The sequence below is a fragment of the Canis lupus genome, chromosome 8 (assembly GCF_011100685.1).
Source record: "Canis lupus familiaris isolate Mischka breed German Shepherd chromosome 8, alternate assembly UU_Cfam_GSD_1.0, whole genome shotgun sequence".
NCBI lineage: Eukaryota > Metazoa > Chordata > Mammalia > Carnivora > Canidae > Canis > Canis lupus.
Window position 1 is genome coordinate 38,261,721 of NC_049229.1, and position 27,457 is coordinate 38,289,177.

The window sequence follows — 27,457 nt, forward strand, 5'->3', positions numbered from 1 at the left end:
CAATTTCCAGATTAAGTACTGGTTGCTCATAGAATGGCCAGGAGTTGATAACTGCTAAAATTGGGCAATGAAGAGATGAGGACTCATTATTCTATTCTACTATTTCTGCATATATTCCAAGATTTCTGCAGAAAATGTTCATTTTTAAAATGAGGTTGCTACTATTCTCAGGGTTCCCTTTCAATTTCTGTTTCTTGTCCTACTTAGTCATCTATCCTCTTCCAAGGACCCAAATATATCCTCAGATATGAAGAATAAAATGGGGGAGGAGTGAGTGGGGGCAGGAAACAGGGGGTAAATGTGTAGAAAGGACAAGGAAACTGAAACAGGACGCCTGGGTGGCTCAGCAGTTGAGCATCTGCCTTTGGCTCAGGGCAGGAACCTGGAGTCCCAGGATCGAGTCCCACATCGGGCTCCTGCATAGAGCCTGCTTCTCCCTCTGCCTATGTCTCTGCCTCTCTCTCTCTCTATATATATATGTATGTGTGTGTGTGTGTGTGTGTGTGTGTGTGTATCATGAATATATAAATAAAATCTTAAAAAAAAAAGAAAGAGATTGAACCAGAAACCTTGGCTGGACTTTCTACACAATGCAGAAAATACAAAGTATAATATATGCTGTTCTGAAAGAGGAAAAACTTTTGGGGTCCTATATACCCTGTGTTTATTCATTTAACAAATATTTATCAAATGTCCATTATATTCACATACTATTCCAGGCACTGGGAAACTAACAATGAACAGAGCAAAGAAAAGCCTGTGCCCTCCAGGAGCCAATATTTTAGTTAAATTCACAAGTATCTCATTTTTCTCACTATGGAAACTGAGCCCAGATATATAAACTATGGAAAGCAGATTTGATTTTATTTTAAGTGTAATGGGAAGCCATTAGTTGATCTTAAACAGAAATGTGACAGGATTTGATTTTTGCTTTATTTTTTTAAAAGATTTTATTTATTCATTCATGAGAGACACAGAGAGAGGCAGAGACATATGCAGAGGGAGAAGCAGACTCCCTGTGGGGAGCCCGATGCGGGACTCAATCCCAGGGCCCCAGGATCACGACCTGAGCTAAAGGCAGATGCTCAACCACTGAGCCATGTAGGTGCCCCTTGATTTTTGCTTTAAAAAAAAAAATCGTAAAAAAAAAAAAAAAATGTTAAAAAAAGTCCTTCTGGCAGCTCTCTGTATTGAACAGACAGAGAAGGGGCAGTTAGAAGCCTTTGAAGGTGGCAAGCAATGATGATGGCTTGGACTGGGATGGTGGCAGAAGAGACAGAAGTCGATTGATTCAAAATCCACTTTAGAGGTAGTATCTGCTGCTGGCCTGAATATATGGGGTGAAGACAAGTAAAAATCAAGGATGAGTCATAGATGTAAGGCCACTTACCCAAGATGGAGATGGCTGGGAAAGGGAAAGCACTGTTTACTTGTTTGGATGGGGAGGTCAAGATCCAGTCAGGAATGTGTTAGAGATACAGTATCTAGGAGGTAATCAGACATATGAATCGAGCCCTCAAGCTAGACAGGTCAGGACTAGAGACATATAAGGACTCCTTGGCATAGAGATGATTTTAAAGCCATGAGACTAATGGATCACCTTGGAAAGGAGTAAATAGACAGGAAAGGACCTACAGGCATCCAACATTCAGAAACCAGACACAAAAAGAACCATCAAGCAACACAAATGAAAAGGAGTAGGAGGTAGGAAAAGAAAAGAACTAGTTTGGGAACTCAGGAGCTAAGAGGGAAGAGTATGTGAAGAAAGACAAACAGGTCAAACTGCAGCAAATCCTACTCTGAGATTGACTAAGATACGCAAAGACCGGTATCTAACTGTTGGGATTCTACAGTCCTATGAAGTGGATATTATCATCATCTCCAATTTATCATTGAGGAAATGGAAATACAGGTGTTGTTAAGATCTAAGGTAACAGGGCACCTGGGTGGCTCAGTGGTTGAGTGTCTGCCTACGGGTCAGGTCATGATCCCAGGATCAAGTCCCACATCCGGCTCCCCACGGGGAGCCTGTTTCTCCCTCTATCTTTCTCTCTGACTCTGTGTGTCTCTCATGGATGGATGGATGGATGGATGGATGGATGGATGGATAAATAAATGAATAAATGAATGAATGAATGAATGAAATCTTAAAAAAAAAAAATCTAAGGTTATACTTGGTAACCAGCAGTTACAACTGAACCCAGGCTGTCAGGCTCTACCAAGTGTTCTAGAAAAGCAGGTAGACCACTTTTTTTTTTTTTAAAGATTTTATTTATTTATGAGAGAGAGAGAGAGAGGCAGAGACATAGGCAGAGGGAGAAGCAGGCTCCATGCAGGGAGCCTGATGTGGGACTCGATCCCGGGTCTCCAGGATCATGCCCTGGGCTGAAGGCGGTGCTAAACCACTGAGCCACCCGGGCTGCCCGGTAGACCACTTCTTTTGCTCTACTTTAACTTAGATGACTGGGAAAAAAAAAATCATTATATGAGAATGTTTTTGCCATGGCTAATGACATGTATGTTACTTTGTCCTTTCCCATGATTATTAGAAATTCCGTTTACAAAGAAACTAGTGACTTTTCAGAAAACCATCAACTAATGACTTCTCGTCAACCAGCCAGCCACACTGTAAGCAAAAGAACAAGTCTTTTAATTACTTGCTTTCGTTCATTCCAACTAAATTATCTGTATATACTGTTCTCTAACAATTTGTTTTCCTCTCCCAAGACATAAAAGTAAACCATTTAATAAAAAAGGAGAGGATACTCCTGTATAGTAATAAAAAAAAAAAAAATCTGCATACAAAAGACATGGAAACTTCTGCTCCCTTATCCTCTTGGTTGTATAAACTCTCTTTCAGTGCCAACAAGTGCTGCAGCAATTATTTGTTCACATATTTGTCTGTCTTTCCCCACTAATCAAGAATATGCAACATCACATTCACATTTGCTCCCCTAGTACCATATGAGACATCCAATAAACGTTCACAAAATTTAAATTTGGACACATTTACAAAACAGTATATTTTGGTTTTGCTTTTTAAAAATTTCAAGTTACAGTTTTCTGACTGATTTAAATAAATGTAGGTTATTTAACTAAGATGTTTAACTCTGTACAATATTCTAAACCTCTGATTTGGTCAAGGTTTCCTCTCAATTGCCACATCAAAAGAATGTCAAGCTGTGTAAATAATCCAAACAGCAAGTAGTTCTAAAGGCATGCACTTCTCACTTAGCCACATATTGCCATTTCTTCAGATATGCCTTCCTTATAATGCTTTACTTAGCTTACTTCTAAATATTCACCAGATGAGCAATGAGGAAGCACAAATCTATTGGGCTAGACAATGAAGAGCTGACTCAACTGGTTAAGTAGTTTTCTAGCAAATATGGAAAGACTGTCAAAGCATATCAAGTGTCATGGAAATGGCCAAGCTTTTTGATCCAGCCAGGTACATATTAGGTGCTTAATAAAAATGTCATGAGTGAATGAATCATTGCTCCATCCTTGAGAATCTATTCTAAAACACTAATCCAACACAAGTCTGAAAAACTACTTAAAGTAGTCATTTGCAACATTCTCCAAAAAGTGTAAAATTGGAAATAACCTTTAAATCCAACATTCAAGAAGTTCATCAACTTAGTATTGTGCAGCATTAAAGATGATGGCTATACAAAAGCACAAAGAAATGTTTATGAATAAAGACTTAGGGGGAAAGACAGCTGAAAATGATGTGACTGTAACTATAAGGGATGGAAATGGGTAACTAAAGAGAAATTTTTAAGAGCTGTAGTAAAGTAAAAGGAATATGGATGATAAACTAGTAGTTGCTGTTATTTCTCTTGAGGCTCACAAAGTTAAGTCCTAAATTTATAAAAAAGTGTAAGTTGTAAGTTAGAGACATACAGTATATAAGTTATGCATTTAATTTCAATATGAAAATGGGCTCTTGAATTTGTTTGAATAAGATTATTACTGTCAGGAGAGTCAAAAATCAGAGCTTCCTACAATGCCTAGAGCCTACCTCATGAATGGATAGATGAAAGAATGAATGGGTCAGTTTAACTACACAATTGAGCTCCAAAATCATGAATTTAAAATTCCGTTATCCATGGATTTGGGGGGTAGGGGGGTGGGAGCAGTCCTCCAAACCCTCTGACTTTGCTACAACATTTTTTATGTGTGTGTCCAATTTGGTAAAAGATTCAGTTGCGTTGAGATTTTCAAAAGATTCCCAAGATCTTAAAATGGCTAAAAATCACTATCCAAACTGGTAGATTTGCTTCCATTAAATCTTTATCACTGGCTACCACTTCTGATTTATAGTCCAGGTTTTTTTTTTTTTTTTTAAGCTTTTATTTATTTATTTGTGTGTGTGAGAGAGAGAGAGCACAAGAATGAGCAGGGGAGAGGGCAAGGGGCATAGGAGAAGCAGCCTCCCTGCTGGGCAGGGAACCTGACATGCAGGGCTCAATCCAGGACCCTGGGATCATGACCTGAACCAAAGGCAGATGCTCAACAAACTGAGGCACACAGGAACCCCTACAGCCCAGGTTTTAAAGGGATTATTAAATAGGTAGTATTACTAAATAGGTTAATAGCAGCTGTATGCTAATGCAAATATATCATAACTATAAGTAGCCACCAACATCAATCCCCACCACAAAGCATTTTGCAGTCTATGTGGCTAGATTAAAATGCACCAATGACTTTATTTCTAAAGTCACAAAAACTGTCTCTATATTTAAATAAATGAGGCTCTAGTCCTAAACAGATTATCCAAAATGAACAAAAGAATTTTTTTAAGTAGACTGCAGAGATTTATTTTTATATTTTTATTTTATTTATTTTTCAACTGTTTTATTTTAATCTACACTAGTGTCAATGCAAAGGCAAAGAAGTTTAATAAGTGTCTTTGAGGTAGTCTGATTCATTTTCATCCCAAAGGCATTACAACAAACACTGAATATTGGAATCAAACTAAAGGTTTGAAAGCACTGGGCTGGCCTCCAGAAAGTGGCTATAAGGACAGAAAGCAAGGCTGAGGGAACAGGAGGAACAGATGTTAAAATCTAAATAACCCCTCCTCAAAGATAGAAAATTTAGGATTAAGGATTCTACTGGGTGGCTTCTACAATCAGATCATATTAGAGAGACTCTCTTATCCAACTCTCTCTTCTTACAAATAAGGAAAGTCCAAAGAGTTCCTCAGTTTTTCAAGGTAATGAAGGACCATGATATGTATGCATGGAAGGTTCGTTCTCAGGATCCTTTCTCTGGCACACCACCGCCATGCCATCCATGAAGGCTATGCACGGACCTGACATTTTTGTCTTTCTCCTCTGATTCCCCTACCACATTTTTTTTATCAGTTTTTTAACTCTCTCTTTGTCTCATGTCTCCTTTCCCATCACCTTCCTTCTACATTACTGGCCAGTGGCCTTCAATGACACCCATGGACATTGTTTTCCTACCTGAGAGAATTCAGAACTATGATGAACCTGCTCAGCATCAGCAGAAAAAAAGAACAGTCTCTTCATCCCCACTCCATCCCCAGACCTCCACTTTCAAAACATCTTGATTACTGTCTAGGTTCCCCTCTGGTTCCTATTCCCCACATCCCTTCTGCTCCATCCCCCCCAATTAGATTTTGAGCCCCTCAACTACTCTTTACTAATTTCTGAATGCCTCACACCTTCATATTAAAAAAAAAAAAAAAAAAAAAAAAAAAACAAATAGCAAGAGTTGCCAGATTGCCAGATAAAATACAGGACACCGATTAAATCTGAATTGCACATCAACAAATAATTTTTAGTTCAAGTATGTCCCACATCTTGCATGGGATAGTTAGACTTTAAAAATTATTTATCTAAAATTCAAATTTAACTATGTACCCTGTATTTTTATTTGCTAAAACTGACAGCTCTACAATAACACTAATATTAAGAACCTCTTCTGGTTACAAGTCAGTTGTTACATGGAACCACAGCACCATCTCAGGCAAGGCCAGGAACCTAAGGGACCAGCTGCTCTCTTATTTTTTCACCTCTTTGGTTTACTGCTGATTACTGTGAATTATGGTGCAAAAAAAGAATAAATTTCAAGGCCTTGGCCAAGTGAGAAAGACAACTTAACCAGATCCCAAGTATAAGGCCCCATAAGTAAAGGGGAAGAAGTGTTTAGGCATATTTTAGTCAGGTTTTGATTAAACAAACAACTTACTATTATCCGACTTACAATATCAAAATACAACTATTAATGCATTTTTAAAAGATTTTGTTTATTTACTTGAGAGACCATGCCAGGGCACACACAGGCATAAGCAGGGGGAGGGGGAAGGGGAGAGGGAAAGGCAGACTCCCCACTGAGCAGGGAGCCCAACCTGGGGCTTGATCCAAGGACCCTGGGATCATGACCTGAGCCGAAGTGATACATTTAACTGACTGAGCCACCCAGGCACTCCACAACTATTAATATATTTTTAGGGCAGCCCAGGTGGCTCAGCGGTTTTGCGGCACCTTCAGTCCAGGGCCTGATCCCTGCAGACCCAGGATGGAGTCCCACATCAGGTTCCCTGCATGGAGCCTGCTTCTCTCTCTCTCTCTCTGTCTGTATCTCATGAATAAATAAATAAATAAATAATCTATAGAGTTATTTAAGTTACTCTTATTTAATCTAAGAGTTATTTAAGTGACTAAAACAAAAAAGCCCCTCCCTTTCCCCAATCTCTTTATCTCCATAGAAACTACTAATTTTACACTATGATTTTGGTTGGCATTTTGCTGCTGTTGTTTAAGGAAAATGACTAGCACATTACAAAGGAACAGAAGGTGGCTAGTGCCTAGTAGCTACTCACCAAATATCTGTAAAGATTAACAAAAAAACAAAACAAAGGTAAGAACAATATAATGAGTTATTAAAAACAACTAATGAATACTTTCAATTCCTCTTAGTTATATATGTTAGCACTGTTAGTATTTAAGGCGTGTGTAGTTCTCAGGGAACCACTTTTAACTATAGCATAACAAAGCATACTGTAAATAATAATCTTTTCAGTGATTTATAATACTATTTTCTAGATGAGTAAGTATCACTTTTCTTGGATAAAGTGTGCACTAGTTGACCTCAAGAACATTTCTCCCTCTGTTATCTGTGACACTATAATTTCATACATTAAGCAATACTGCAAGTATATTGTTTGTAAATATAAAATGCTGACATCATAGATATAAAATGAATTTCCTTGAGGTTACATCTACAAAGTAAATTTTCTAACAAAAAAGGGACAATATAAATGATGTTAAACAGAGAACATTCAAGCAAATTAAAAAGTACCATTATTCCTCTAGCACTATTTGTATTAAGATCTCAAGTAGCAATTTCAATGATATCCATCAGTTTTTCATCCAGTTCATTCATTCAGTCTCTCATTCTATAATCCATCATGTATTGAAAAGAAACAAAATTATTTAATCAAGCATTTAGAACCAAGAGTAGCCAGTAAATGCAATGTTGAAGCTGTCATCATGCGTTATTCTCATAGTGTTTTGTGTTAGCTCCCAAAAATGCATTTAAATATTATAAAACATATTAAAGTAAGCAAAAGTTACTTTAAATCTCTAAATCAGACATTTGAACAGAGAAGACTATTTCCAAACATATCAGAATTTGTATTAAATATTCAAATCTAAGAATCAGAACTAAAATTCTAACAGAATTTGCCTAAATATCTTGCTATACTATTTATGTTTAGAACATAAAAGTAATATACGATAAACATACACATAATGTCAAGTTACCTTTGGTAACACCAAATATAAGAATTCTTAATAATCCCAGTGATAATCTTTCAAACCTGACTCTCAATCCCTTTTAAAATAATTATAAATAATTATTGATATATAAAATCAAGGAGAAAAATCTCAAAGCATTTGTAATTATGTTCAAGAAACTTAGAATCAGAACAGATATGTATCTTCTAAGCTGGGACTTTGATTAGGAAACAAATGGCAAAATTTTCAAACTTTCAATTAGCACTTAATTTAATTAACTGGCAATTTGTTCAATCAGTTATTTGTTTCTAAAGCAAAACCGTATCTTTTAATTACCATAATTTACTGTAGTTTCAACTCCAGACTAGATACAAAGTCTCTTTTTAAACCTCCATCAATGTGAACGAACACAGCTGTTTAAAAGTTATCTGAACTTGTGAAACCATTAAAATAGCTTATTCTAACATAAAGACATGTCCTCAGCACTAAATCTAAAGAGAAAAAATTTAAACCAGTATGACAACTTCTTATGAGTCCCCCACTGCATGTCTACCTTTATTCTCTAACATATCAAATACATGACTGTCACTACTCTGTAATATCATCAATGTAATTAAAAATTCCATGCAAGGATTTCCATAAGTTATTATTACAAACACATTCACTTGAGATAAATACAATTCCTTGAGCCAAAATAATCTCTGCAGTGCTCTTGTTTGCCACAAGAAGAGAGGTCTCAGCAACACACGAGGGACAAACACTCCATGATACGTAGGTGTGGTCAAGCCACTCCACCAAGAGTGTGCACATTTTTATCATAAACCACCTTTGTGGACAAAGCTCTACACTTAAGAGAAAGTAGTCAGTGAACCAGAACCAAAGACAGCATACTCTGTTTACATGTGACTAAGAAACATGCCCTTGTGATGGCTGTTAGATTTGTTTTACAACACCCAGAAATCTAGAAGAGGATTTAAAAGATTTCTAAAGTCAATGATTTCAACCTTACTATTACACATTCATAGTCATACCTTTAATCTGTATTACCAGGGCTTTCTAGGACACAGTAACTATTCTATGTAACCTGATTTCTGAAATGAAGCAGAGGGAACATCTTAAAAATGATAAAAGAAGCTTAACAGTCAGTTGGAGAAAGGCACTATCAAACAAAAAGGAAGTTTAAAAACTTATATTGTCCAACTAGAATCTTCAAATATGAAGCCAAATTCAAAAGACAAGATTAAAGTAATAGAAATGGGGGGGGGGGGGGCATGTACTATTTTCCTAACTCACAAAGATGTCATTGTTACTTATGTTTCCGTTAGCAAGTATTTCTTTCAAAATCTACTAGGTATACACATCATTAGATTTATATAGACTAAAAAAATCTGTTTTCATTATTACTGCTGCTGCTGTTGGTTTAGCTGATAACTGTTATCATCAGTTGGTATAAATGTATTTAACAGACACTGTTTCTGAAAATAATTTGATCCCTTTAGACTTTCAGTTTCTTTTTTTTTTTTTTTTTAAGATTTTATTTATTTATTCATGAGAGATCAGAGAGAGAGAAAGAGGCAGAGATACAGGCAGAGGGAGAAGCAGGCTCCATACAGGGAGCCCAAGGTGGGACTTGATCCTGGGTCTCCAGGATCACAGCCTGGGCTGAAGGCAGCGCTAAACCTCTGAGCCACTCAGGCTGCCCCAGACTTTCAGTTTCTAGAAAGATTAGAACACACTGACAACTGTATGGAAGAAAGGAATCTGTCCATAAGAGATCAAGAACAAGAAGCAACAGAATTTGAATACAGATCAAAGTAAATACAAGTAGTTTTGTGGAATTCGTCAATTTAGTTATAAGGAGACAAAGGGGGTAAAAATTAAAGTACTCTGTCTTTTGTTGTACTGTTTTTTACCTACTGCATGCCCATCAGATGAGAGAGATGCCACAAGGGCAGGAAAAGAGATGGGAAGGGTTTAAAGATGCACAGGAAATAGGAAGACATCTGAGTTGAGTCCCCTCCATGTACATTTCATATAAAGTTCAAAATCATAAAAAACTAATTAACAGTATTAATGTTAGGATAGTGTCGGGAGATAGACTTCAAAGCAAGAAAATCTGTGCCATTATCACAGTCCCATATCGAGGCATATTTTAAATAGGAGCTCTGGATGAGAAGGTGGCACTGGAGTTACTGAGTAGTGGGGCTTGTCTGAGGTGAGCCTGGTTGGCCTATTTCCTTCCCACCAACCCTGAACCATTCTCCTTTAATTGGTGCCTTTAGGTCTTTCTTTCGGGCTTGTCTAATTCTCCAAAGAAGAATCAACTATCTCTCAAACCAAGGCATAAGGGATCTGAGCGCTGAGTGGCAGGCAAGAGGGTCGAGGATCTTCCCATTCAATGGGCTCCACTACATTTAGAAAAAGTACCCGCTGCTCTCAGCAGTACCTAATGTCCCCAATCCTGATTCCCTCCAGCGTAGCCTCTGCTGAGAGTAAACCTTCAGTCTTTTGTTGCCTGGTTTTGGGGGAGTGAGGTGAGATTGGAAGTTCTAGCTATTTCTTACACAGACTTTCCACCAAGTCTCCTCTTTTTGCCTCCATGCAGCTTTACTGTGAAAGGCATCTTTGAACCTTCCTGCAGTTAATGTGGTGTGAATTGGCTACTTCCGGATATTCCCTGCTGCTGCTTCCAGCTTTTTCTCATCTGCCAACATAATGACCACCAGTTCATTTGCTTTCTAGTTTCCAAAATGTTGATTCTGAGATCTCCTCTCCATTTTGCTTTGTTCTTCTGGGTTTTATTTATTTTCAGTAGTTTTTGTCTGATTTCAGGAGGCAAAGGAAGCAAATATATAAATGCATGTATTCCATTCCCCTTACTCACTCAAAAGTTAGCAATTATTTCCTATTAAATTATATTTTCCATTCTCCAGTTAATTTCTACTAACTCAAGTAATTTAATTTTCTTATGTGAACATGTCAATCCCTTTTAATGGGAAAGAATCCAGTAGAACTGCAAGAAAACCAAATGGCAGCTGCTCTAACCATAGGCAAGGTAAAGTGATACCACCACCAGTTTTCTTTCTCAGAATTAACACCAACCACATTAATAGGTCTTAGTGTGAAACAAAATAGAAAAGAAAGCATATTCTGGATCTTGAAATCATGAATATACAAGTCACACAAATGCCTGAAAGTCATCATTTCACCTAATGAACAACACAAATCCCCACCCAAAAAAAAGTCAGATTAGAATTCAAGGTAGCATAAAACTGAATCCATGGCACAATGTTCTTCTCTATAATCACTTTTCTGTCCTCACTTCTACTAGGACTTCTGTTTCCAGGGCACTAGGATGTCCTTAATTTCACTTTTTCCAGTTATAAACAGAGCAGTTCTGACATCTCCCTAGATCTCAAATTCAATCTAGTCAAAACCAATCTCATCCTCATTGACCTCCACTTCCCTTTAGAATTCTCTTCTCACCTTCATCATTCTAAAGCCTTTAGAACTTTAACTCTTCCTCTCCTGAATCTGCTTTAAGTCCTTTTATTTATGCCTTCACAATGTCTCTTTGGTGCTACTGGTGGTGCTATTTTTAATAGTGGAAATTTGGATACAGCTTAAATGTCCCAAAATAGTTAAGTAGACAATCATATATCCTCATAATGGAATATTAGATAGCCACTAGAATGTTTTTTAACTTCATTTAATTACATTGAAAGCACGTTTACATCACAATGCTAAAGAAAAAAATTTTAATTAAAATCATATAATTATATATACTATGTAATAAAGTAATATAGTAAGATAATACAATTTATATATATATGAGATATTTATCCCATATATAGTAAGATTTGAGAAAAAATATTTAACAAGAAGAAAAAGGAAAAGAGTACAAAGATTTTCCTGAATGATGGCAATGTTCTAAGTCTGGGGTTATGGCTATATGAGTACACAGAATTATTAAACTCACTGAATAGTCACTGCCTAAGACCTGCTCTTAAAAATCTATGTTGTGAGTTAAGTATATCTGAATTCTTGTTTAATTTAAGAGAAAGCCTCATTTAAAAAAAAAAACGGACTAGAAGAAAATTGGCTAAAATGTGAACAGTGACTGCATTTAAATAACGAAACTATAGATAATTTTTTGTCCTCTGGTTTCAAATTTTCTTTGAAAAGCACAGGGGAAAAATATAAGAATGGGGCATTCCTTTTTTTTTTTTTTTGTATTCCTTTATATATTCTCCATTTCCTCTTTCTTTGCCATCATCTGACTAGATTGGGACAAGAGCCCTCTGCCATCAGCCATCCTGGGTTAAATCTGCCAGCCTTAAACCTCCTTAAAGCTGCTGGCAGAAAGGTACAGACTTTCTAGGTGGGGGCTACAGAAAGAAAAATAAGTATCATTTACATTTCATCTCCTGTTCAAAAACCTTAAGTCTCCTCTGCTTCACTTGCCAAGACCTCAGTAATCTAGACCCATCACTGCCTCTCGCCTTATTGCTCACAAGTCTTAAACATGAACCTTCCACTATCATTAGGCTTCTATTGCAAGACTAAACTTTGGTCAAAAATAATAATAATAATAAAATAAAAAATAAAAATAAATAAAAAATAAACTTTGGTCAAAATAAGAAGAACTTAAAAAAAAATAAGAACTTTTTTACCTGCTGTAGTGGTGGCAATAACTGTTAAATTAATTCTCTCTAGAGTCTGATAGCCTCACACAAAATCATCACAGGGAAATGGTATTTCACACAGAGACAACTATATTACACTGTCTCCAAAATTGGAAATGTAACAGTGAATCCAAAAGTGAAGATTGTTGATATTAAAATCTTAGAATCCAAAAATAGAGGTGTAAACACTGCAGTAGTCATAGTGCTTACTGTGTAGAAATACAGAGTGGGCCCTCGAACTGGCTGGTGTTTGCAGTCAAGCCCGCATGCCCCAAAGAGAGGCTAGCCACGCAATACCAGGTTTTTTGCCACATTTCATTGTGCAGGGACTTTGGCTCCTCAATTCTAAAAAGGTACTATAACTGCTAAATTAAGTACTTTCTATAAGAACCAAAGTGCCCAAGTTGATAAAACAGTAACAACATGGGGCTTTTTTGAGGACTCATATATTTTAACATTTGCTAAATCAACTAACGTTAAAGAAAAATTAAACCTCTTAAATATTGAATTAAAAAACACACAAAGTACTCGAGGCTTCTGATGTACATTTCCGGCAATTGTGTTCTTATTTGAAATCACTATAAACAAACAGGAAAATGCCCAAACTGTCACTGTCCCTTATTCTCGATGTGTCTCTCTCTGTCTCTGTGACCCTTGATTAGTAAGACAGACCTTGGGCTAGCTGGTGAGTTATGAAAACAAAAACACACCTGAATTAAATATGACCACAGATTAACATCACTTTTTACCCATGCATCTTCATAACAATCTGTAAGATACACCACTCAAAGGGAGGGCAAGACAGACAACTCTCCCTCAGGGGCCTCACAGAGGCACAATGGCCTCATCTTGGAGGGGAGGCTGGAGTACAGGTCTAAGTGCCTCAGAAAGAAGCCAAGAAAGGCTCTGGGGACAGAAATGGCCCATTCTCCCTGTTAGCTGCCATTTTAAATATGGATTTAAAGATTGCTGCCTTCTGATTACTTACCCCTCAAATAACTACTCCTACTTTCCAGAACAGGGCACAACGTATTCCCCAGTTTGTACCTACTGGCAGCACACATAACAAACTCAACTTTCCAGCACCTTCTCTATTGTTGAAACTCAACGAATTTTTCTAACATCTCTAGAGAAAAGGTCAAAAGTCCCTCAAAAGGAAGAGGCTTGCATTATTCCAGAGTATTCTATCCTATTCTCATAAAGGCCTTAACTTCTTCAGGTAGGGAAAATCCACAGTATTTCAAAGCAGCTCATTTAGTAGCTAACACTATCTGCCCAGCCCCTCGCTCCCTGTTTGTTACCTACATTTCTGAAGAGCCAAAGAAACATTATATTCTCTAATGTAGCTTGCTTACCCACATTATGAAAAGATAAACTTGCTCTCCAACTTACCAAATAGTTATAAACAGTCCTATTTTTGTTCCAGAACGTCCTCCCCACTATGTGTCACCCCTTGCCCTCCTGGCAATGTTTCTCCTTGCCCAGGACCTGCAGCTGCCTTAGGCTCCGGTCTTTCTAGTTTTCCCTTCACTGCTCAGCCAACCCCCACTTTCCTCTATTCATCATTGTTAACTGCATTTTAATTCTAGAAGTCTCTTATCTTATCCTCACTTTCCAAAAGCAGCTTCCTCCGCAGAAGTCACTGGATAGCATATTCCTTCTGGTTTTCATCTACAGATCAAGTTTGGCTTTTTGGCTTTTAATATTGGTGAGAAGCCAACTACCTCCTGGAAATGACCTGCTTGTTGTCTTCTTGCCAAATTCCTGCCTCAGGCATTACTGTCTCTGAGAATTCTACATTGAGGACGCTCATTTTCTCGGTCTTTTCCTGCTCACATGCATCATAGTAGTATAACCAGCTTTCTCCTTAGAGAATCAAGTAAGAAATCCCTCCCTCCCTTACTTCTGTCCTTGGCAGAGAGACGGTTGAACTACATAAACGAACAGCAAGTGCTAGAATTATCCGAGACCCACTTCTATGTATAAACCATAGGCTGTATTATCCAATCACATACATTTTTCTTAGATTTTTCCAGAAGTATTCCTTACACCTCTAACCATATTTTCAGTTTCAAGGTCAAATAAAAAGGTAGGAGGAAAGAGAAACCAAAACTTGAATGCAGTACTGTAATTCATCTTGCAGAATTTTGCTGCCAGCTTCAGGGCAGAGGGAAAGAAAGAGGGGGAGCATTCTTAGAGTGAGATGATAGTACTGGATACATCAGTGCTAGACAAGTCACAGCTGTCAAACAATTTTAAGTATATTGAAAACTCTGAACAATCTGTAAGGCAGTTAAGCCAGAAGGACTACAGCTTGTAAATGAAGCAAATAGCAATCATGAGTAGCTCAGTTGCTTCCTGAGTAAAAACCCACTCCTTAGCACATTTAAATTAAACCTAAACACATTAAAATCCCTGTCAGATTCCTTAAGAGAGAATGTTTGCGGGAGAGAAATGGTAAATTATTAATATAGACATGAATATGCAAGTACATCAGGAAAATGTTTATTTAGGTAAACTAAGAGTGGTATATATACACATGTATATATAATTATACACACACAGCCCCATGTAGATTTACAGGGTCCTCCAAAAAAATTTTTTTAAAGGCTCGAAAATGAAATTTCCCACAGAGAATTAAAATTTTAAGTCAACAGAGAAAAGATATGGGAAGTTACTTTTAAGAGACCAAAACAACGACAACAACAACAAAAACTTTCAGGCTATCAAGACTTTCCTGTAACCAGAAAACCTGATTAATCCATCTAAAGAAAGAAAACAAGTCTAGCAAGGGTGGTAGAGGTAAGTACCATGACTAATGATAGCAATAACAACATCACAACCTTATAAAGTCACAGTGGGTTAACAAACTTAAAAAAGTGAAAACTCATCTAAGATCCCTGCTAAGAAAGTAGTAGGAGTGGGCCCAGGTCTGTCCATCTATACCACTTTCCCAGGAAGGACAACAAAAAGTACATACTTAGGTGCTTCCAAGGATTAGGGGCCATCACAGAGATGGAGGGATGTTCAAATCATCTAACTCCCTTGTTCCAAATTCAAGCTAAGCAAGCAACGTAAGAATGCCTTGGCTGCTGGTTGAGCTTGCCTGCTTCTAATGGTGAGACAGAGAAGTATATGGGGAGCACATGAACTTAGGAGATAGCATCATCTCAAGAACTGTAATTAGGGTGGAAGAGAGGAGAGTTTTGAACTACATGGCCTCCCCTTCTTCACTCTCCAAATACCATTCACTCTCACATACCAGGAGGGAGTGGTAGAGAAGGAAAAACGGGGTTAAGAAGCACTCTTAATTCAAGAATAACACAAAGGCAGGGTAGTGAGGTGGTGAGAGGAGAGAGTGAAAGGGAAGCTGTTTCTTCTTAAGTTCTTAAGTAAAATGAACATTTAATCCTGAAGCCTACTATTCTGGCCTTGTCAGAAGCAGCAAGAAATCCAGGGAAAAGCTAATCAAAAGCCTTATCACCTATTTATTTAGAAGTACTCCATGAAAAGATTACAGTACAGAGAAAGTAGTCCAATCTTTGGGTTTTAGTCCTCATTCCTATTGTAAAGAATGATTCTAGGAAAGTATTAGGCATAGCAGTTAAGAGTTTTGGCTCTGGAGCCAGACAGCTCAGATCAAATCAGCTCTGCCAATTACCCAGGTGAATAGCTCTGGGCAAGTTTCTTAACCTCCCTCTACTTCCTTTAAATCATCTGTAAAATAATCTATAATGCTACTATCTACCTCACAGGGTTGTTGTTGTGAAGACTGAATTAACGCATATGTTATAGTGGCTGCAGATAATTATGCTGCTAACCACGGAAATTGTACAGGTGCTGGTGATCTTCTGTTAGTACACACCTTTGTGAAGAAATTCTAAGGATTAAGTATTTGTCTACTAACTCTAAATTGTGAAACTATTATAACAACCTACTAAAACTGACACAAGATAAAACAGAAAATCTAGAGTCACACATGTTTTTAAAAAATCGAACTCATTACCAGAAGAAACCTTCCAACAGAGAAAACCACAGGCCCAGATTGGTGAAATCATTCTAACAACTTCATTTTTTATCTTTAGTTACTGCCATAAATGGGAAGACCCTGCTCCTTTCCAATCTTATATATTCCAAGAGAGCAGCATCTAGCAGAGCACTGCAATGTGGTAAAATCAAGTTTAAACCATTCTAGAGATAGATATATCTTTGAATATTGACTCAAAAGCTATGGATCTTCTACCACAAAAATACACACAAGACATTCAAAATTCTGCAGTCAACATCAGAAGATCCATGCACTCTATGAGTCTCTATAGACACCCTAAGATGCTAAACGAATATTAGTAAGTGAGCATTAACCAAAGAAGGAAAATACTATTGTTTAAGATTTATGGTCATTAAGGAAAGGGACAAAATGCCTGCTAGTTTCTCTACCCTCTGATAAATTACAAATGGTAACAATCTGCTCCTAACCTTGAGCAGAGAACACTTTCTGATCTCATTCTAAAAATGTCTTTTGATAAGCTTCATTATCATAACTTTAAACTCTTTTCTAAGTACTAAGGAATTCTTTACTTTCTAATTTAATTCTCAAGTCCTATCTCTTAGACTTATCCTATTTTCAAATTTTGCCAATAATTTAGTTCCAATAATTTAATAATTTAGGCATTTAGTTCCCAGATGCCTTTTCCAGATATCACTCAATTCTCTCCCATTATTTATATTTTCAATAGAGCAAAACAGCCCATCTCCACCACCATCACCCCCACATGGGTCAGATCTTATCTCCTTTGAGTCTGAAGAGTCACCTCCAAGGCAAATTCTGGACAGGACGTATGGTTACATTCTTTATCAGATACCAGAAGATAAAAAATGGAAATTTCATATTCCCCCCTGGTAGTTATCATTCCCAAGGCTACTTTAGATAGTTATTTTATAAAAAAAACTCTCCGTCCTTCAGCCAATAAAGTATGTATGTAGTGAAGTTAACAAAGCACTCCTAAAAGTCTGTACAGGCAGACTCTGAGACCTTTAATTGTAACTTTATAATTTTCTACAAAACCAGATTTTTCTATTAAGTGGCAAACCAGAGCTGTGACTTCCAGTTCAATCAAAAGATATATCAAAGATAAAACACTTACTTAAATAACCAAATGATAGGGTATAATTTGAGAGTAGGAAAAGCAAAGCTAATGGTGGCCAAGAAACAATAATTAGGGCTCAAGGAAAGACTTCAAGAGAAAAGAAGAAAAAACTGTCCAAAATATTTTATCTTAAAACTATATTACCTCTGGGGAAAAAATCACATATTCTACATACTGAGGTATACAGAAATTTAACCACAGATTAGGAGTGGGGGCAGACTTTGAAACCAATAAAGCCAAGTCATAAGGACTAGCAAAATATGTTGCACAGTCAGTGCAACAAGGTACACTTTCTGCAGGAAAGAAACGATAGGATTGTATTCTAACGAAGATTCCACCACTGTATATGCAATCACTACCTTCAGTTATCATCTCAACTTCCTTCTACCTCATCTACCTCATGTGCTCCTCAACCCACTAGCTCCCACCTCCACCACCGCACAAAAGCACAATGATTTCCCAGTACCACCTAGAATTCCATCATTGTTCTTTTTCTCTCTTGCCCTCCTCCCATACTGATAATTACCAATCTTTCCACATCTAGGTCTCCCTTAACCTCCAAGTTAACACATCAAAAGTCAATTCCTCAGCTTCCATCCAAACCCTGCTCGTCCTCCTGCAGTACCTTTCTCAAACAACAGCACAACAAACCACCTAAATCGCCAAGCTATCCTACACCCCTTCCTCTCTCTCACACTCCAAACACTCACAAATGCCAAGTGACTTCAATTTTACCTGCTAAGTGAGGCTCAAATGCCATCCTTCATCTCCTTCTCTACTTCCACACCTATGCTTGCTATAGGCTCTCCACAACTTCTCTACAAGAACAGTTTCCGAATGATTCCTCTCTACCTTCAGTATCAGCCCCCACCAATCTCTCTGGCCCCCCTGCCATTGCAATACAAACCTCACCATGTCACTCAACTGCTTCAAACTTTTCAATGGTTATCCACTGTCTGTGAGGTTCTTTCAGGATCTGGCCCACATAAACAGCTTCCACTGTCACCATTCACCTCCTCCCACTCCCAACACACACACACATACACACACACACACACACACACACACACGTGTGCATGCACACAATGCTGTGACAACACAGCACTACTGTGTTTCTTGGAATATAGCACAGGATTTGGCAACTCCTTTGCACCACGTAATTCTCTTTTTCATTTCAACACTATTTCAGCCACTTGGAAAACACGCATTCACCTTTAACATTCTACTGAGGCTTTACTCACTTTGTAAATAGCTTTCCTTGACCATCTCTACTTACCTCTGAGTAACTGTCCCTCTCTCTAATCCTTCCTTACCTTGTACTTCCTCTATAAATGCACATATGACATTTTCTTATTATTTATTCACAAATATCCATTCTACCTGATTTTGAGTTTGTTGATAGAGCAGGGCCCTGCCTTTTGTTATCATCAAAATGTAAAAGAGCGGCTCTAAATCTTTCGGTAAACTTTATCTGGAATTAACTAAAATAATGTCTTCACCAATGAGATTTCATCTCACTCTCAAACTATAACCAGAAGAGCCATTTTTGAAAAGGAAAATGTATAGATATAAAGAATATAAAATACACAGAATTCAAGTTTGGGGGGGGGGGATGGATTAAGCACAATATTACTTGGAAAGCCAGAAATTCTAAGTCTCCAATGGATGCATGGCAACAAAACCAAAAAGAAAACATTAGCATAATGTGGTAAAAATACTCCCTCAAGGACAGAAGCCTGACACTTGAGATGATACAAAGCAGAATGTGCCAAAGCCTGAAGGAACTACAGGCCCTGATTCTCATTTTTCCATCAGATATGCTCTCATGAGAAATACATACCTAAGCAACTATTTTGGAAGCAGAATCCATTCTAACTTTCTTTGGCTGTGTTGACCAAAAGAGCTAAGTCTTCAGAGCTGGGACGCGAGGGCCACCATCATCAACCCGCTCCATTTACAACAGGAGAAAGTGGGGCTTGAGAGAAATTACTTGCCCAAAATCTCACCACCAGTCAAGTGAAAGATGAGAAATGAGGGTGACTTCCACAAATTCTGCCTGGGGTGCTCTCCACTACCCAGCACTATTCTTCTGCAGGTAAGCTGGGTGCTACATTGTTTTATTTTATTTACAACTTTAGAGCTGTACTACTTTCTTAATTCTAACAGCCTGGAGGCGGTATCCAGACTTCATTTAAATGCTAAAAATGGCTTCCACAACTCATAGATTACTTTTATCTGTCACTCTTTCCTTGCCAGAACGGGATTAGAACACTCCAAAGATAAGTCTCTTCAGGTTAAATCAAAGGCTTCTGGTAACAGTGCTGACACCAGAACATGTCATCATAAATTATGACTCATCCAAGTTTATAAAACCTAGCTATAATTTCATTGCTATTTCACTAAAGCACCCCCATTTCCTTCACTAGTCCTAGTGAAGCAGTTGCATTTTACAGTAACAAGATAGACTAGGTGGGGACAGTGACGTTTGTTCGACAGATCATCTTGGAATTACAGAATGTGAGAACCACTGAGGCAACGGACTACATACAAGACATCCAGTTGACAGCATCTTAAGTTCACAAGCAGGAACTCTGGGTCCCACCAATGATTGTAAAATCGAGTACCTCATAACAGAATAGTCAAAACATAATAATAATATTTCTGACTGAATGCTTGCCATGTTTTAAAGCTTTATACACATCATTACTGCCAATCCTCATGAAAAGCACCAAAAGGCAGGTATGATACAAAGTGAGCAGTGGCAGCACCAGGATTTCTATATACAAGGGGCCTAAGAGGTAGCAATATGGAAGGGAATAGAAGACACCAAGTGGGGACTTGGTTCCAACCCTTTTTACACAGAGCCATGAGCACCTTGCTTGCTAGACTGTATGTAAAGCTGAGGTGGTAAGAACCTTGATGTACAAACAAAGCACAATAATTTTGCTTAGGCAGAGTATTTACAGAGCAGTGTAGGAAGGACCGTGGCTACCCTTCCCCCGATCCCATGTATGTCTCAGTACCACACAAAAACCCAGGGTTCCAAAGATGGAGGGCACCATCCACAGTGATGGAGCAAGTTAAGTGTGGCCACAGCTGGCACGTGAACCCAGGTCTGTGTGGTTGCAAAGTCTTTTCTCTTTCTACTCTCCCACACTGGCTCTTGCTCTGTAAATGCCCCCACGTTGTCTAAGAACCCTGTAAAATTAACAGCTACAATTTCACAAATCTTGAGATATGAAAAATAAACTATACCTCTGAAAACCTTAAACTACCATCTAGAAAGTAAATTTTCTAATGTCCTAGAACAGCATGTGTGCCATAGATTTAACACCTCCTAAGGCAGGGCTCAAGTATATTTTTAAAATACATTCACACACAACTGATAGGAGACTTTAAAAAAAAAAATTGGGGGGTAGCGAGTTGGGGGAGGGTAGCAGAGAAGGGAAAAGAGTCTCCTTTAAAAAACCAAAGCTAGCGGTGCCTGGGTGGCTCAGTGGTTGAGCATCTGCCTTTGGCTAAAGTCGTGATCCCAGGGTCCTAGGATGGAGCCTACTTCTCCCTCTGCCTATATCTCTCATGAATAATAAATAAATAAAATCTTAAAAAGAAAAAAAAAAAGACCAAAGTTTGGTTTAAAACCAAGCTGGTTTCATAAGAATAAAAGAATTTTTGATTATGACAAATACTGGGTTTATTTATTTATTTTTTTAAAAGATTTTATTTACTTATTCATGAGAGACACAGAGAGAGAGGGGCAGAGACACAGGCAGAGAGAGGAAGAGACACAGGCAGAGAGAGAGAGGCAGAGACACAGGCAGAGAGACATGAAGCCTGCAGGAAGCCTGACATGGGACTCGATCCCCAGTCTCCAGGATTACGACCTGGACTGAAGGCAGTGCTAAACCGCTGAGCCACCCAGGCTGCCCCAAATACCGGGTTTATAAACTGAATATAATCCAATGACATTCAATAGCTTAATCATAATTCAAGAGCCTGAAATGCCTACATTTAGGAAAGAATTCATTCACTCACTCAACAAACTCCAGGTAGGCCTGTGCTAGGAGGTATTACAGAGGCCATGAGATGTGCAGGACACAGTTCCTGCCTAGAAGCATTATAGTCCAATTAGAAAATTTGGATAAACACATATGAAAAAATTAAAAAGCCGCAAATGAACAAATTCCCAAAGGCTGGATTGTCAAGAAGTGGAGGAACTGAAGGAAGGAGACAACTTGGGGCTTTTCGGTATCAGTAGTGGCACTTTAAGCCAAGTCTGGAAAGGAAGGGGAGAATCAGAACTAGAGGCAGGGTCAGGAAACACTTGAAGGTCCAGAAACAGGGGGTAAGAAAGGCTACTAAAAAAGACAACAAATCAGTAAATATACAGATGTTCTCACACAAGGGCAAACTGCCATATATATATGAATATTCGTAGGATAGTGGTTAAATAAATTATGGTGCATCCAACGGTGAAGTATTACACAGCTTTAAACCTAAATAAAACACTGATGTGCTTATTTGTACTGATATGTATTATATATTGATAAGTAAAAAAAGCAAGTACAGGTAAGTGTGTTTTGTATGCCACCACTTGTGTATTTATACCTATCTGCTCATATACGCTTATGTATTCATGGACTATCCATGGAATGATACAGAAGTAAGTTATAAAACAGTGGATACCTCTGTCGGCTGAGGACACAGGTAAGTTAAAACCAATAGGCCATGCTCTGTAGAAACTAGATAAACTAGAGAAAACCCTTAATATCAGGTTAAGAAGTTTAGAGAGCATGCAAACTCTAGAGCAGGGCTTCTCAACAATGGTACTACTGACATTTAAGGCCAGATAATTCGTTGTTGGGGGAACCATCCTGTGCAGCATAAGAGGTTTAGCTGCATTCCAGCCTCTCTCAACTGGATACTGGTAGCATGCCCCTGCAACCCCTGGTTGTGACTGCCAAAAATGTCTCTAGACATTACCAAAGTACCTTGGGAAGCAAAATCAGCCCTGGTTGAGAACCACTGCTCAAGAGCTACAATGTTAATAGTTAATCTACAAAATATTCTGCTACTATATTCTTGTAAATTAACAACAAATGCAATATACACTCAGATATAGACCTGAGAAATACATTGGACATTGTTTTGAAATGATCTTCATACATCAGTCATTGTTTCTCAAGTTATGATATTCACATCCCTTCCCAAATTTGAACTATTCATTTTTAAGCACATCTATTCCATCACAGACGTCTCTCTTCTGTATTTGTTGAATACAAAGGATAAAAGTTGAATTGAAAAGCTAGACAGATTTTCAGCAGTAGAGAGAGTGGGCCAGATTCTCCAAAAGGCTTCCCAGGGGTGCCCTGACCCTTTTGGATCTCTGTGGCATAATTTCACCAGTTGGAAGAAGAGCTCCACTTCCCCCAAAGAGCACATACTCTCTAGATGCAAGATCTTCTGGGATGCCAAGGAAGGCAATTTTCTCACAGAAATCTATCAGAAAACCATATTTTGGCTCAGCTTTTTAAAAACTAATATAATTACTGACCCAGTAAGAACATAATTACTTCCATTATGCTAATAATGTTTTTCCTCATAACTCCTAATGACCAAAGTGCAAGAAGATACTGTTCAAAAATAATGAAAGATATCACCCTTGATTTCAAGATTATAAAGACAATGATTAGTTTATAAAGCCAGGACAGGCTTTAACTAGATTCTACAAATCACAATTTTATTAAGGTTAAAGCTATTTCTAATTTACCACAATGAACAGAGAGAAAAAAAAAATCAAGACATCCAACGGGCTTGAATATCTTTCAAACACAGATCTAAAACTCGTGTTGATTTTCCTGTGTCTTGTTTTTTCTCATTGCCAGAAATCCAAGAATACCCTGGCAATCCTGGCTTCATATTTTGAAGTCATTGATTCCTCCGTACTGTTGTAGGTGAAAAATTCTGGATTTCATTCTCTAGAAATCATACTCTTCAAATTCTAGTATTATTCCAACTACTTTAGCTTAGCTCTCAGAAGGCTGGCTCTCATTTGTGGAGGTGACCTCCAGTGACCTGACTGTAATAAATACACCTGTGAGTCGCTATGGAAGGTGCTTAAAAGTGTCCGCGGCGAAAAAAAAGAAACTCACCATTCTAACTACTTCAGGGTAAGTCTGCTCTGTCAAACAGCCTCTGCTTATTGTAATGTAGTCCACCAGTTCATTAAGAGTGGAGCGCTTGTATTCTTTCATTTTAAGATCAGATAGCGTGTCCATGAAGTCAAAAATGACACAGCACTGCTGAAGTTTCTTTAGGAACAGTTCAGGCTGCTCTGAGGATGGAACGTCTAAGAAAAAAAAAGGAAATGGTGTAAGTCTGTCATCAATTTCTAGGTAACAGGAATTCTCTGTGAAAGTTACTTCAAAAGCAAGCTCAAAAAAATAAGAATTCACATGACAACAGTGTTCTTTTTAACAATTACACATGGGCAGGAGGGGATACCACAGCCACTACTTCAGAGATCTTGTCTTTGAAAACTACATGGTACCAATACCATGCACAGCATTTGCTATTCCACAACCAAAGATTGACCAAAATCCCAAGAGCCATTAGAAAGTTGAAGCAAATTTTAACCAAAAACACCCCCATGTCAAAACCCCTGAGCCAAAAACACTGAAAAAGGTCAAACTTCCCATTATAAGGTAAAGCCATAAGTTTTCACTGTTGGTTTAAATTAGTTTTACTAAAAAAATTTCAAAGCAGAAATGTCAGTAACTTCATTTTAATTTCACGCTGACATCCTTGGTATTTAAAGCAACTGTTGTATGTGTGTGTTTATATTTTTTGTTTTGTTTTGGCTTGACGTCTATGAAGTTTCTTTGTCAAGGAAACTTGAAAAAAACAACAAAATGAAGTAATATCAATTCTCTCAAAAAGAACACACCAGTAATGGGACAATAAGAGCAAACTCTACTTTTAAATCAATACTCTCTCTTTTGACCCATCTTATTCCCTTACAGTGGGAGAAAACCACTAGCATCTTCATTAATATGTTCTCAGAATAAACATCTGTTCTTTTTCCACAAACGGCACATCAGATATTTGGTTTGGTGTCATTTCTAGAAACTAGATAAAAATTTTACATTCAAATTCCCCAGTTAGAATGAAAACATGATCTACAGCTGGACTTGAAACACACCAAGTTGTAGATAATCCATTCCATTCCTGTTTTACTTTCACTACTTTATTCCCCAAACTGGAACTTCTCCTGCAAGGGCAATGAAATTATGACCAGAGCAGGCTCCTGCCTTCATCCAAGGTGATTAACTCATTAATCCTCAAGACACTCTTAGAAGTAAGCAGGTGGCATTATTATTCTCTATTTTTCCAAAAAGAAAATTAGACACAGTCACTGAGGTCCCACAATGAATGAATTATGAAGCTGGGCATAGTGCCCAGGTCTCTAGCCACATTTCCACATTCCCTCTGTACTACTCAAGGACTTTAAACAATGTTTGGCCAGTCACTTGCGGCTACTCTCAGTTACCAGCCTCCCGGTAAATGCTTTATAGCAGCCCTAAAGCATGGGTCACCTATGCTCTGGAGGTAAGTGCAACAATTAACAGGACTCACCTTACAACCACCAGTAGCCCCAGCAGAAGGAGTGAGACTTAGGCTCCTATTCAAAAGGTCCACATGACTCCTCTCCACAACTCCCTTCCCTTGTTCACATCCTACAACCCAAGTGCTAGCCCAAGTAACAAGGGCTTCATAGATAATTCTCCCAAAACACTGCCTACTAACATCAACATTAAGGTAAGCCTAGATGAGAGTGGACAGGACACCTGAAAACATAGGATTTCTCTACCAGATACGAGGGAACAAGAAGTAGTCAATATTTTCAAAGGTATTTAGGACATCACTGCTAGTCTTAGCAAAAACCAGATGTAAATTTAGAAATTATTCTTAAGCAGTACATTTCCCCTCCTACCACCACCCCCACAGGTCTCTAAAAGCTAATGTATCTTATAGTCAAAAAGACTCTGGGATTTGAGTTAAGCCGTAAGATGTCTTATTCCATGCCCCTACAACTGAACCACTTTCAAAAAAGAAAAAAAAAAAAATCTAGCTTTGGACTCTAAGAACTAAATTTAGTCAGATCAAGCTTTCTCTGTAATTGCTACCTGCTTCAAATGTTCAAAGTTTAACTAATTTTTTTAAAAATACTAAACAAGGCTGCTTACGAACATGGCTAAATATCCTTAAACAATGACTGGTTATATGCAAAAGACCATTATGGTTAACTACTGAAATCAGACCCCATACCTCAAAGTTGAATGGAAGTTTTGATGCTGCATAGGGAACAAAACGATCTTATTAATGTAACATTAAGGCAAAAATCTTTAGAAGAAAATTTAATTAATCCTATTTTTGCTACAGTAACTTTGATAAAGCTTTAAAAACAGACCATCTACATGGAGAACTGCATAACTCAACACACAGGAATTATGAAAGCATCTATAAATGATAGCCTTTCCTCCAAAAAGCAAACCATCATTAAAGTAGGGACAACAATGATTAATCTTTGTGGTCACTGCAATAATATTCAAGAGACTCATATATTAGGCTATTTTAAAAATTCAGGCAATTAACATTTAGTCTTTTTTTTTTCATGTTAGGCAGTTGAAATTTATGCTTTATCCAAATTGATGTAATGTCATAGGCAAATGTGAAGCAGGCTATCCATCTGCCTAATGCAATAATGACAATAGCTTACATTTACTAAGCACTACAGGCTACATTTATTATGTACTATGTACTATTCTAAGCATTTTCACATACTGTATCTCATTTAATCCCACCAACAATCCTATGCAGTAGGTACTATTTCCAATTTAGCAGATGAAGAAATCAAGATACAAAAAAAGTCAATGACTTGCCCAGAATCATATAGCTAACAAGCAGTGGAAACAGGATTCAAACCCAGACAGACTGACTCCAGAACCAGGACTCTTCACTACTATGCAACAAACTCAATATAAGGCATATCACATTTCATAAAACTGGGTATACAGAGATAAGAAGAGGAAGAACACAGAAAGAAATCAACAAATTAATCTCCAACATGTCCCATTTATAAAGAATCTATCTCCCCTCTAGCTCATTCCCAAGATTAACACATACAGCAATAGGCATTCTTTATCCTTTATCATAGACTAAATTATTCTAAGATGATCTCCTCTCCCTAAAGAACTGAAGTAATCAAGATTCACTGAAAGAAAAAGAGTGAGGAATGTTCCTCAAAGAGCCAATTCCATTATAACAATTAAATTTTTTTTTTTCATTCTCACTGAAGGAAGACCTAAATCATAAATCAGTCTGAGCAAAGGGCTCCTCTTATAATGTCTGGCCCCTGGATTGCCTCAAATAGCTATGTTGCTCCCAAACTCTTTGTCTCATCTCTTAATCCCAGTGAACTATATAAAGGTATGAAAATGTAGACCAGGCCAGGATCAGAGAAGAAACACTTAGAGTAATCCAAAAGATTTCAATGATATAAGTTTGATATAAGTTCTGTCTAGGGAACCAGTCCCAGAAGCAGAATAAATAACTTTATGAAGAAACATGTATAAAAAGTATTAGGTACTAGGGACATAAAGAAAACACCAAAAAAAAAAAAAAAAAAAAACTCCACCATAAATGATAAAAAGAAGACATTAGATAGGCAATACATTTTGACCATAATGCACTAACATTAGATTTTAACAATTCAAAATGACCCACCTCCCAAATCCAAGCTACCTGAAAATCTAAACACCTCTAAAGCAACTCAGATAGAAAGAGGGGGAAA

General features: G+C 37.7%; 1 protein-coding gene across 3 annotated transcripts in view; it reads right to left on the reverse strand.

Moving 5' to 3' along the window:
* The window catches only part of PPP2R5E (protein phosphatase 2 regulatory subunit B'epsilon), a 142,718-nt gene that overhangs the window by 39,863 nt on the left and 75,398 nt on the right, over positions 1-27,457 (reverse strand). For all 3 annotated transcript variants that reach the window (XM_038544899.1, XM_038544900.1, XM_038544898.1), the window contains one exon: positions 23,757-23,953. In XM_038544899.1, coding sequence (XP_038400827.1) covers positions 23,757-23,953 — 197 coding nt within the window. The remainder of the gene's footprint in view (positions 1-23,756; positions 23,954-27,457) is intronic.